At 44.9% G+C, this 13,363-nt stretch overlaps 2 protein-coding genes across 6 annotated transcripts in view; both read right to left on the bottom strand.

The window, feature by feature from the left end:
- The window catches only part of BBS4 (Bardet-Biedl syndrome 4), a 40,017-nt gene extending 32,338 nt beyond the window's left edge, over positions 1 to 7,679 (bottom strand). Inside the window, exons 1-2 of one of the 2 annotated variants that reach the window (XM_054836185.1) lie at positions 7,585 to 7,679; positions 5,953 to 6,008 (exon numbers count right to left, since the gene is read on the bottom strand). In XM_054836185.1, coding sequence (XP_054692160.1) covers positions 5,953 to 6,008; positions 7,585 to 7,679 — 151 coding nt within the window. The remainder of the gene's footprint in view (positions 1 to 5,952; positions 6,009 to 7,584) is intronic. The other variant, XM_054836184.1, reaches the window with a different exon arrangement.
- A 2,439-nt stretch (positions 7,680 to 10,118) lies between these two features.
- ARIH1 (ariadne RBR E3 ubiquitin protein ligase 1) overlaps positions 10,119 to 13,363 on the bottom strand; it is a 57,260-nt gene continuing 54,015 nt past the window's right edge. For all 4 annotated transcript variants that reach the window (XM_054837538.1, XM_054837539.1, XM_054837540.1 and 1 more), the window contains 2 exons: positions 13,104 to 13,216; positions 10,119 to 10,382 (listed from right to left, as the gene is read on the bottom strand). In XM_054837538.1, coding sequence (XP_054693513.1) covers positions 10,298 to 10,382; positions 13,104 to 13,216 — 198 coding nt within the window. In that variant the 3' untranslated portion in view covers positions 10,119 to 10,297. The remainder of the gene's footprint in view (positions 10,383 to 13,103; positions 13,217 to 13,363) is intronic.

The following is a 13,363-nucleotide window of genomic DNA, read 5'->3' as shown; positions in this document are numbered from 1 at the left end:
CTAACTCTCTTACATAAAACAATGATGTAATTACCAACTAATCTATGTTATTTTCTTCCCACAAGGTTGTAGGTTCAAAGGGGCTAAAAAAATCCATCTTGCACATGGCCAAATAGAAACAAATTGGTACGTACAGACACGGGAACTGCATTTGCTCCCCCCCAACCATGACATTCCCACTAACGTCTTTCTTTTGACACACTTAAAAGTATTAATTAATTTAACTCAAGGGGGGTTGGTTTTTATCTGGATTTGTCAGGCAGCTTCACTGTTATGAGTTCAAAGGCAGCTTTGAAGCTGGCTCAAAGAACGGATTTATATTGATTTAAGGAAACGTATCAGGAATTCAGAAATTATCAGCTCTTAAAGTGCGCAGAATCGACTCCTCAGGGTACTAAAAAGTTCCTGCTCTTCAGAGTGCTCGAGCCGTTAAAATACTTGCGGGATCCCTTAAAATATCTGCAGGAGCAGGAGGGATCCCCATCGGTTCATCTGTGCGAGCGGGAGCCGCCCAGAGAGAGCGCAAGGTGCATTTTTGCAGAACGGATGATCAGAAGCCGCTTATTACTTCTGCATAATCTGAAAGTTATTTATTACCTGACAGTCCCATTTTGAGATTGCTTATCGTGACGAGCACTTCCTAACCAGAGTCAATACCGGATAAAGCGAGCTTTACTGCCCGTCAAATCAGCACGTGCAATTAGTTTTTATTAGAACCCATTAACTACACCCTTGGCTTCAAGGATGAGCACCCACACGGAAAGGACGGCACTATCAGTAGCTGAGCTAAATACTGGCATGGGATTTAGCTGGACAAGAATAACACACACCACTTGAGAAGATTTCAAAATTCGATTAAACAAAAGAAACTACCCTGCTAAGATGCAAAGTACTGTGTCATCGTCATCTATGTAGGTTTCTATGTGGTAAAAGTGTGGTAACTTTGAGCCACAAAGAACAACGCCCTCATTACTGCAGAGTTTAAGTACAGGTTACAACCACAGCTTTAAAACACACATTTACATCACGCGCTTCCCTATTTCTATTAGCTAATTTATCTGCAACAGCCAAATCGAATCGAACTTTTCTATTACTTACAAAGCGACACCGAGCGCTTGCGTGTGCTGATAAACCTACCTCATCAACTGTTTTAATCTCAGGTCAGCAACTTACTTTCTGAATGCAATAAAAGCAGAAGGAACTTCATTTCTTCCCTTTCAATGTCTCGCCGTGGCCTTACAAGACATTTTTGCTAGTTACGCTTCCGATTATACAAGACAGAAATGGAACTCACCAGGAAAAAAAAAAAATAAGATGAAGACTCACAGGCCTTGAAACACCCAGACACCTGGTTTGTTTTACAGAAGTGTTCTGATGGGACGCGTTGAGCATGTTAAAATGCCCAACAGGCAGACCTGACCGCTAAAATTTCTCCCTATAAAATTTCTCCCACACATCTCACCCACACCCTTCAGTACTATCTTTAACAGCACTCAAAAGGCCAAGTAGTACATTGCAATACATCCATTTATAAGATATTTTTTCATTTATCGTCTCCAAATGTTTTGTTAACTGAAAGCCCGCAGCATCCAAATACCATCATTGGATATTAGACCAATCTTGTGGGTGATAAATGGGAAGAAACAAAAGTCAAAGCGCTTTGCCAAAGGTCGCAGTTAATCCAAGGCAGAATTCCTTGCTTCAAACCCTAGAAAAAAAACATACCTACAAAGCATCCAAAAAATATCCCAATGCCCAGGACTGGGGAGAACACTTAATCCCTGCTAATCCTTTTACAATTCACAAGGGGAAGATTTTCGCTTTGAAAATTATCTACCTCACCCTTCCTTGGGTAAACATAGAGGTGGTTGGTAACAATTCAGAGTTCTCCTTCTCCACAGTCTCATGGATTTCTAGCCCAAGCTCTTCCCAGTGACTCAAGTGAAATCTATTTTATTTTGCTTCAGTGTATTTATTATAGTGTGTGTGTATACATATATTAGGATTCTACCCTGTTATTAAAAAGCCATCATGTGTATCAGAAAATCTGAGGTCTAATATTTATGTAGAAATCCAAATGCATTTAAAATTGTTCCACTAACCTCTGAACTGTTATTAGACTAACATGAGCCCAGAACTTCCTTTATAAATATTTTTTTTTCCATGATAAAGGGAAATAAATTCAAGATACGTTCCATAAAAATCAACAATGCAAGCTGGTAAAAACGCTTCTCCACTACAGTACTATCAGTTACTATAAAAATTACTTGATTGGCCTGTGTGGCAAAAGGAAAGTGGAAAGATGGGAGGCAGCCTCTTTCAATTCAAAACCAGTAAAGCATTTCGGAAAATATCTGATTAATTTAAAATGCAGCAGGGAGATTAAAACCCCATCTCAGCAGGCTGATATTAACTCTACATCGCTTCAAGGAACAGGGCTGCCTTTATTCTACCATCAATTGCATGGGGACAAAATATCAACAGGGGGAGAGTTATGGATCTTGATGTAGCAACAAAGGGAATTGATTTTCAGAGCAGCTCTTCCCACGGGGGGTAAAGGACAAAATAATGAATGGTTTTAGCTACTAACATGTCAGCTGCTGAATAATGGTTGTCACCAAGTGCAGCTACAAGATACTCCGAGGAGTTTGCCTTCCGCCGGGCCCTTTAATTTAGATTGCTAGATGTTGAGATTTCTGACCCGATCGCTGTGTACGACGCCTTTCCCCACCACCACCGCAGGCTGCTCCAGACCCTTTACGTGCTTGTTGAAAGCTCGTCGTCTTCCCTTTGGGCTGACCCGCCTGCGAGACAGACTTTCTTAAATCCCAACCCTTCGGGTTTTCGCAACCTAAAAGCCACACGACGGATCAGCCACGATGGCAGCCAATTGAAGAGCAACTTCTGCCTCTTAACTCAGAGTTATTCTAGTTTTAGAGCCGTAAGACCAGGTTGCTAAACATTTTTTTGCATTTTTTCTTGTGTCATGGACAGGATCAAACGAGCGTGCACGGGAGGAAAGCAACGCAACAGCGAGGGGAAGCCGCGCGACTCGCGGGTTGCACGGTTCAACAGTATTCAATATATTCTCATCTGCATCAGACTGAAAACGCCGTCTTCTGGCGTTCCTTCTGGTTAAGCAACAAACCTCGCGTGTGCATTTTGTCAGTCAAATGACTTTTTGCAAATTTGACATCACGTTCTCAGACACATACGTTTAATACCTTCCTCCTACCCAGTACACGACAATCTGAATCCATTAAAGTTAGGACTTCGGCGATGACTTGGTCATACTCTACTACATTTGCGTACGATGACTTTCTTCAGTTACTGCAATACCCACTCTGTCTGGGCATAAATTTTATCCACGCCAAACTGTTCGTAGGAGACCATAATATACCATCTGGTCTCTGTATTTCATAGACCTGCCTGCGTTAATGTTGGTTTCAGTATCTCCCTTGCATCCTACTTGAAAATCCGATGCAAATGTAAAAAGGCAAATTGCTGCAACAGAAAGTTACCGTTCAGTGTTTAAAAATGTCAGTTTAAAATAAGTTGAGCAGCACTGCTCTGTTCACACAGAACTGATGTCAATTTGCCTGGCTCCTTAAAGTTCACCATAATTCTCAGCGAAACTAAAATAGGATGAGATACTTCATTCAGAAGTTCTAGAAAAATCCAATTCAGAAAAAAAAAACCCGACAACCTGTCATGGGAAAAAGATGCTGTTCTTTCATGCCAATCTCCACAAAAGCACATACATCACTTTCATTCTTTCCCCTCCTCCCTCACGTGCCCGCAGCATCACACCCACCCACAAAGCGCGCTGTTACATCACTCCCTGTTACAAATCTTTTCGCCGCCCTCATTTCCTAGAGATTAACGATCGGGCAGCACAAATCAGCTTTTGCCTGCTGCACTGAAGGCAACACAGTCAAATGTTAAACAGCAAAGCACAAAGGCTTCCAAAGCATTTAATTTAAGAACTACCCGAGGTGCGCCAGGTACCGGAGATGCCTCAATTTACCTTAAGAGCCACAAAACACAGTTACAAAAGTCACAGGCTCAATTATATTTTTAATTCACCATAGTTAATTTTGAGCCAAGGGTCGTATCGGTATAAAAGGGAGATCCGGAGCCACACATAACTGGATTTCATTTACTACTTTCTCCCCTCTGGCATGCAGTTGTGCAAACACCGACACCAGATGAAGGAGCCGGGAGGAACATTGCCTGGTGATGGAGACAGACCGATTCTTTCGCATGGCCTTTGCCCAGCCTCAGGCTTCCAACCTTAAAAAACCCGAAGGAATGTCGGTGTTGGCCCTTTTTAAACAAGCGGCCAGCTCTGTTTCAGGGCTGTTAATGCAAAATGCTGCTGAGTAGGAGAGAAAACTCCTCCTCAGGTGCCAAGAACAAGCAGCCCTTTATCAAACAGCAGGCGGGATCTGGAGAAACAAGCCCCGTTAAGAAAGTTGCAACCACCACAGTTCATTCCCCCAAACAATTGATATTAAATTGCACACACCTAAAAGCAGGAAGGCACTTGACGAACAGTTTAAGAAGCAAGCTGACAGAGGCATGACAGCTTCTCTCCAGCACACCTCCACCGCTTGTTTGTACGGCTGATGGCCCCATCTTTCTTTTTCAGCTATTCCGTTCGCTCATGAATTATGCAGAGTTGATTCAATAGATCTGAGCCCGCCAGGAAAGAGCACTGCCACCTCTTGGCAAACACCATCAGCCTGATCCCTTTACAGATGTTTTATTTAGGGAACTTGCAAATGTACGCTGTCCTGTAAAATCGGCAGAAATATCAGAGATGGGACTTGCGTGACGAGGCAGAATGAGGTGGGGGATACTGAGGATGAGGAGATCAGAGTCATAATCTTTATAGAAAAGGATGGAGACAAACCATCTCGCTAAGGAGTGAATCAATGCCTCCACGGAAGCCATGCTAATTGGTTCAAAGCAACAGCTGTCCTTACTCTGAAAGAGTTGGCAGTCAAGATAAAAGTAAATTTGGGGTTATTTTTACTTGCACACAGGCCTGAAGCCACAGCAATCGCTTCCTCTCAGCTCTGGGCAACGTACAAAAGAGGCTCGGACTTGTGCAAGCCAACAGCTGTAGGTCTACACCAAGCACCACCTCCAGGATAGCACTATTCTGCTCAAGCGCTGGAATTCTGCTGCCAGGAATCGGGATTCGATTAATCCACCAAAAAAACCCAAAAAACCCACCCAAACCTCACCTTAGGTAGGTGGAAAAGTCTCTACAGTGAACAGATCCATACTAGGAACGTGAGTTCACCACGCCTGAGTGAACTCCTTACAGAACATCATGCTTTAGTCAAATATTTTGAACTGATAACTGAAATTGTTTCTGTTCCAGTTCAACATCAGCCAAGATTTCAAAACAACAACTCAGACTGACTTAAGTAATTCTCACTTTCAGTATGAAAAAAAAAACCCAAAATCAAACAAATTACAGTTAAAACCAGTTACAACATGACTGGTTTGATCTCACTTGCACATCTCTTTTACCTCAAAACTTAAAAAACGCGACATGAAAAATCAATGAGACACAATGTTAGTTCCCCAGGATCCTTTCAAGTCATTATTCCGAAGCACCTAAAACGAACAAACTACTCTTACGATTTAAAAAGATAACCGAGTATCCAACTCATTAGCAGCCCAACAAGTACACGATAAAATCAACAGTTTTTCAGATTATAGGCAAACACGATGCAGGCTGTAGGTACGATAAGTCAGCCTGAAACAGCACTGAGCTAGTGATCACACAGATCCTAGGAAAAAAGTACTTGTACTCAGCAGTTTACAGTCTAAATAGTCTTTTCCCAGCGGACATTCATTTCTTACTTGACAGCTGCACAAACTATAAAAGAAATCTTAAAATCAACCGGCCCAAGAAACACAATCACGTCTTCAAACAAACCTTTTTTAGGATGGGGCTTTGGAGGTTCTGTAGCCACTGGCAATGAAGAAACCTGAAAAGACAGAAAAGAGGAGTATTAAATCTACCAGACAAGGTTTCTTGAAGATCTATTCCACAAAATAATCGGAAAGGACAACTGGCAAATCCCAAAAGAGGGCATAAAACCAGCATCATTGCTGCTAGACAAGCACCGATCTTCCCTGGCCATAGCTAGGGAGAGAATTAAACCCACTCATTTTACAGTACATCCCTGTTCTGTAGGCTCACTACCATTTATTGGGCTTCTAGAAAGTGATCCTTACCTTGTAAAAAACCAAAACTCAAGCATTTAAGATGCTAATTAGAGATCACACGGGGAGAAAAAAAGCATTTCTTATAAAACATTTATAAAGTTCATTAGAACAAGTCGTTCCTGGGGAACCATCAGGGTCCGCAGGCGTGGACAAACCTCGACCTGCAAATATTGCCCAGAGCTCACGGACAGGCAGGTACCCAGTCTGAGGAAAATAAATGTGTCTTCTACTTTTTTTTTTTCTTATTTTGCATCCAAAAAATCAAGCCTTCACAGAAGAGAAACATGATTACACAGGGAAGTATTTTTATTTTTGTTTCTTGGGGAAGAAACAGTCCTCACCCCTCTTCCCCAGACACAACACCAGATTTTATAGATCTGTGTCACCTTCCCCTCTCCTTAATAAACAATTTCTTAAAGCGGAGATTTAGTCTACCCTTATTGCTCATCACATTTTGGTAACATTTTCTCATTTTACTCTTTTTACTGGAGACGGGGAGGCCCAGAACTGCACACAGCATCCAAGACGTGGGAACACCTCAGATGTAAGCAGAAGAGGCTTTTACCAGCTTTCTTTCTTAATAATTTCTAACGTTTTATTCACTTTTCTGATTCCTAACGTGAAAAGCTGAACTTATATTTTCACCAAATTACCCAGCTCCAAGAACTCATTCCTAAGCAGCAACAGCCAGCACAAACCCCCTCATTTTTCCTCACTTTTTAATATATTTGCAATTTTTTAATCTATACACATCATTCCAACTGAAAAGTCCTATCACTCATCACCATTAAGACTTTCCTGTCCTTTACTGTATTTCCTCCTCACCCAAATAACTTTTTAGCCACCGTTTTCTCCACATCATTTACAGATACACCAGATGGGCTTCATTAACAATCAACCTTCACCACAAAAAAAAAAAAAAAAAAAGAGCATTTATTCCTTCTTTCTGCTCCTCGCCTTTTAATCAGATATTTATCCATGAGAGGATTTTTTTTTTTTTTGCCTGAATCCAAGACCGTTTATTTTCTTGGAGAACACCTGACAGTAAGAAATCTGGCTGCACCATACAACCTGCTCAGCAGGCGAAACGAGGGCAATAAGTGATCTGTGAGGGACGTTGAGGAAAGCTCCGATTTCACCACATTACCACAATAAAGATCAGAATAGGGCTCCGTTTCCATTACGTTTTCAATACCAAGTGGTACAACTCTTAAAACCACCCCCCCGCCGCCCCAGCCTCCCCTTATCCCCCCTCCCCAAGCTCCCCTCAGCCCTCCCAGCGCCGGGCGGGCACTCGCCGCCCGCGGGGCAGGAGGAAGGCCGGCGGCTCCTCACCGGTGCGGCCTGCGGCTCCGCCATGGCTCCGGTAGCGGGAAGAAGCTGCCCGTTACCATGGTTACCCCCGCGCAAAGCACTTCCGGGACAACCATAGAGTAGCCGGGCGCTATGCCCGACGGGAAGGCGGCGGTGGCGGCTGGAGGACCGAGACACCCCCCACCCACACCCCCTCCCCCCGGTTCCTTCGCCCTGGAGCCGCCGCGGCATTTACCATGAAAAACACCGAAGTAACTAATGAAATAATAAAGTACAAGTTTATTAGGAAGGGTTTATTCCGTTCTCCCGCCGAATAAGGAGGCCTCGGCCCGCGGGAGCGCTGAGGGGCCCCAGTTGCAGCCTCAGCCCGACTGGGCTCCCCTCAGGCCCCGCTGGAGGGAGGGATGGGGGCTTGTTTTCTGGTTATTTTCCACAGAGAAGGCTGCAGAGGTGTTCTTACAGCCAGGTAACGGCTGAGGGAGAGGAATAGCAGCAGGTTACTCCCGCAGACTGGGGTTTTAATCATTGTTCTCCTCAGGTTTGTCAACAGCCGTCAAGGTGGAAGATGCCACGGACCACGTTTCCTGCCCGCAGCCTTTGGGGAACGCGGAGTGAAAAACCCGAGGCCGCGGCCCGCCACGCTCGGGAAGAACGTCAGGCATTGAAAAGCGTTTTAATAGAGGAACTGGGAATTTCTGAAAGCCGATGGGAAGCCATGGAGCCCCCGCCTGCAGGCAGAGCCCAACGAAAGCGGCGCTGACCTCCGTACCTCCACGCAGGCCCTGCTCCGTCCCACCCCTCGCCAGCCAGGGCAGGAAAAGCAGAGAGAATTCTCGCCTGCAATGGATTCCCGGGGCAAAATAAGCTGCAGTGAGGGGGGCTGAAGTAGAAAGCCAGTACAGAGGGACAAAACCGCATCGCAGGGTCGGTGTTCATCAGGGAGGGAGCTGGAAAGGTTCGTTTGGCATCCCAGACCTGCCTGCAATCTGCCTTTTTTAACGTGCCCCTTTGCGATTATTTCCCCCTTGAAGCTGGCAGAAAGCTTTGAGGACACTAGCCTGGCGAAAAATACCACAGAAGGAATTCCTATACAGGAGTAAATTTAATAAAACCACCACCAATTGTTTACTTTAACATAGCTCTTGTTACAGAAATCATAAAAATGGACTCAGTAGCTAACTCATTAGTTCTTTCCCCTTTTAATTGAAAAATACCCCACTGATTTCAACTTCTACTGCACTAGATGGAGTGTTAAATATTTGCCAGGACAGTATGCCCAGTGACTGAGCCCAAAACAAACACAGAGACAATTCCATCATCTTTCCTTTTCAATGTTACGACTTGTTATAACGTAAGTGAAACTTAAAAACAGCAAGGAACGGTCCATTTGACAGATGAAAGGGGGAGGGAAGAGGAGATCCACAGCCGAAATCTTTCCGCAAGTCTTTTGAGAAGTGGTGCAAAATACCCCTCCTCCTTTTCCTGCCTCAGAATTAAAAATTAAGCTCTAAACACACGCACAGAGAGCCCTCTGGGTTGGGAGCGCGCGTCCTGCGTGCATGGATGGGAAAAGCCGAGTTGGATTTGGGCAGGTAGCAATCCAGGGCCAAAAAAACATAATTATCATTAAAAAAAAAAAAAAAAGGAAGGCAAAGCATCCTGAATCACAGCGTAAACTGGGCGGTAACGCAACGCACACGGGGTTACCGAGCGTCAGGAGCTGCGCGCGAGGGGACGGGGCTGTCGCCAGCAATGGGTACACGCACAAAACCGTGGAGGCCGCGGACGTAAAGGAACTGCAGGAAGAGGAGAAAAACCCAACTTCTCGGGTAAAAAAACCTTCCAAAACAAAACAAAAAAAAATAAGAATAAAATGGATTCACTATACCAGCACACGCTTCCCCCACCCCATCCCAGGGAAAACAAAACAAAACCAAAAAAATTAATAATCAAACTGAAAGAAAATGCACAGCAAATAGACATAATCTTGAAGATTTTTAAAGAATAAATATTTTTTTGTAATTAAACATTATGCAAACACGTGCCACGCTTGCTCTTTGTCCATGCATATGCGCTATATACAACTTTGAAAAATACTGTGTTGTCCTCTTTTTTGTTTTAAAAGTCATATACAAAGGTTGGTTTGTTGGTTTGTTTGTGGGTTGGGGTTTTTTTTTCCTTGCTGTGTAAACCCCCCCCCCTCCCCTCCCCAAAAATCATCTTTACAACAAGCCAAATCGACATTCATCCGTGTATCCAGGGGAGGGCAGAGAGGAGGAGGAGGAGGAGGAGGAGGGGGGCAGGAGAACCTTCCTCCCCCCCTTACCAAAGTACATCAAAATGGCTGGTTTGGACATGAAAAGCAGTGTCAAGAAACTGTTTTAAATTTCATCTGTACTACACACAGGAAAAGAAAGATAGAAAAGAAAAAAAGGAGTCGGCTTGGAGAACGAAGCTACGTTACAAGTTAAAGTTGGAGGGTTTTTTTTTTTTTAGTGCGTCTGTCACACGCTTATTGGCCGCCTAGAATACTGTTGTACAATGGTTTATCTACCTTTTTTTTTTTCCTTTATTACAATATAATTTACTTAAATTTTCTGTTAACAAAACAGAATCCCGGTACTACAGACCAGCGGTGTAACAGGCGTAGCGCCTTGTGTGTGTTTTATTTGAATCGCATGAGCACTCTAGATGGTAAAGGTTTCAGAGTTCGTTTTATGCGGGGGGGCCAGTCTCAGTCCTCAATGTACTCCCACAGATCCTTCTCGTAGCCTTCATGCACGTGCTGCAACAAAACTCTTCGTCGACTCTCGCAGTATCTGTGGCAAAGAAAAAAACAGCACAGAAAAGGCGCATTAGGAACCGCAGCAAACCTATGGTTAAGCCTCGCTACCGAAAGACATCCCCTGAGGAGGGACTTTGCAGCCCGTTAACAGCGCTAATTAAGACTTCAGTTACTCCAGGTCCTTGGCTGAAAAAAAAAAAAAAAAATAAACCAAAACCAACAAACCAGCACAGAAATTTAGAGTTTCCACACACAAAAGTCTCCCTGAAGTATTCTACAGCTGAGAAACCTCTGTTCAGAGCTGGAAAAGGAAGAAGAAGCGGCTGCAGTCTGCAAAAGCCAGAGCGCGGGTTAGCGGTGACACCCGAAAACAGGATGATCCTCTCCTCGAACACGGGCTGGCGCCTGCTCGCTGAGCCCTATCAGGACAAGGGAAGAAAAATAAAAAAAACCCCACACCACCTTGGGAGCGCTGAAACGGTTTTATTCCACTCCAAAAAATCCTGGTGGAGAAGGAAGCGGTCGAGCTGGTTACGAGAACGGTTACTGGTCGGGTTGGAGAGCAGATTTTACCTCGCATGGCAATTCCTGCGTCTCAGAGGGACGTTGTGCCCTGCAGCGTCTTCTCACCTACGCTCATTTAAACAAAGCTGCAAATAAAACTGATCCCAGAGTTAGGTACGGTCCTACCAGGATCAATGATACTGAGGAAAAGGGATATCATAGGAACGTATCAAAAGATGCCACGTTCATTTCAGGCGCATTAGCCAACTAAAAAGATAAAAAGCAGAGAAACATTTAAGTATTCAGGTTCCAAGAGGAAATTGTAAATAAGCAGCAGGCATTTCTGGATTAAACCCCTTCCAACGGTGATGCCGAAGTCTACATCATCTTTAGGCGCGCGGGGGACAAGACAAGTCTAAGCGACAGCTCCCAAGGGCCTGCGGTGTAGCTGGTTCATGGTTCGGAGCTGACTGCTGAGTTACCGGTCCACGGTTCAGTTTGCAGATACGCGTGTCAGCCGTGACTGCATCCGAAGGGCTCCCGTGGCTGGGAACGTGGCTCGTTCGGCAACAAGCAAACATCCCCCTGCTCGCCGAAGGAGGAATCTCCCAGCGGGAGATCCTAGCAGAAAACTATCCTTGATCCTCCATCACAGCAGCCCAAACTCAAACCCCTCACCACCGCCCTTACGCCGCTACCACTCAGTATCGGATCAGGCAGACAGCTTTATCCAAATAAAACTCTTCCAGCTCTTCTCATTGCTATCAGTTGTTGCAACAGAAATCATCGTACACACAGTGCCATCGATTTTCTGAAGCACGTGATAGCGAACGTGCAGTTTCTGCTTTCCCAACTTCAGTTATTTTGCCGCTGGTGCGGGGGGACTTTAATTCTGTTTTCTAGAAATGTCTTTGCAAGCTCAGAGATTGAAACAGCTGAAACCAAATTAGCTCCAAGGTCAGTCCCTGCAACTTCCCAGAGCTCTAAACCCACCTCGAGAACATCCTTGGTCCCGGTCTTGCGTCAGTACACAAAGAGCACCGGGCAGGACACAATTAAGACGTGACTGAACTAGTTAATTAGGGACCTGCGCGGGCTTGACGGATGCATACTTTCTTCCCAGAAAGACGAAGGCAGGTTTGGGATATTATGCTTTCAGGCAATTCAGGCTGTATTAGGTTTTAATTTCTTCTGGACAGCTGTTACCATCCCTAGAAGAGTTTTCAGAGGACTTAAGCAAAGCAGCAGCTTGAGCTGAGATAGCGACTTAACAGTTGTCTTAAAGGGTAAATTATAAAATGTCTCAGAAGAGGAGGAGGGCTGAGACTACGGCAGAGCGGGCCACAGGCCCACCACAGCTTAACGGCTTCTTCCGCTCCCCAGAGTCCCTTAGCCACTACGGCTCACCCTACTTTGGCTTTCTTCCCCCCCCCCCCCTCCTTCTAAGCTAGGCATAACAGATTTAGTGACTTTGGCAAAATGCCTCAAAAACGCAAGCCGTAATCCTGTGACTCATCCACATTTACAGCTTTGTATTTTTCCACTGTGCAGAAGCGATTCCTCTGGGACTGGAAAAAGCATTTGTGTCACCTGGCCCCCAGTTCTCCTGCTCTCCTCCCCAGTTGGGCAGGTTGCTCTCTCCCTCTTCTTTAAGGATAGTGTTTCTACACAGTTGTTTTTTTTTTTTTTTGCACAAACAGGCCCAAAAGATGAATAAAAAGAACTGATTGCTCTCTTACGGCAACTCATCCTAGGCCAAAGCTGTCAGTTGGGAGCAAAGTCACTCCTCGTTCTTCTTTGGCCCTCACGACATAGGTCCTATCTTGGTCCTGGCCATTCCCATGTGCTCCTTCCGTGCGGGAACAGCGGCGTACGAGGAGCCATTGCTTTTGGTCACAATATTTTTCCGTTACGAGATCAAATCTTCTCGCTACTGCGAAGCGAAGCGAACGCAAGGCAGAGCTGGGAACCTCTCCCTGCGGGCTGTCGCCTTCCCCGAGAGCTGGTTCCAACAGGGGCACGAAAACCCGCTGCCAGCATCTATGTGAGGGCTTTGGGGCTGATGATTTCAGGGGCTGGCACGGTTCTCAGATGCCCAGGGACCGGCTGATGAACACAACGTATGGCAGAAGGCAAACGGGGACGGGAGAAAACTGTAGCTTGGCAAGTACACGTGCCACTACCTGTCACACAGGATGGTGATACAGGTGATCAAGCAGCTTTGAGAGGGAGGATTAATAAAAAAACAAACCTGTACTTATCCTGTACTTTCTGCTTTATATCTTGCAGCGAATCTTGGGATATATCTCGCTCAAGGTACCCAGAAAGCACCTCTGTAGCATTCTCTAAGTCTGCTTGGTTATTCTGCAAAGACAAAAAACAGAATATTTTGGGGTGGAAGGAAAAGAAGAAGGTTGTTTGTTATTTTTTTCTTCAATCCAACTGAAATCAGTACCGAAATAAAAAGGATTAGATATACACTGTGTAACACACGAGTAACCTGCTCAGAAC

Source organism: Grus americana, chromosome 10 (genome assembly GCF_028858705.1).
Source record: "Grus americana isolate bGruAme1 chromosome 10, bGruAme1.mat, whole genome shotgun sequence".
Classification (NCBI taxonomy): Eukaryota; Metazoa; Chordata; class Aves; order Gruiformes; family Gruidae; genus Grus; species Grus americana.
Note: the sequence above shows the minus strand (reverse complement) of the source record. Positions and strands in the feature narration are given on the sequence as shown.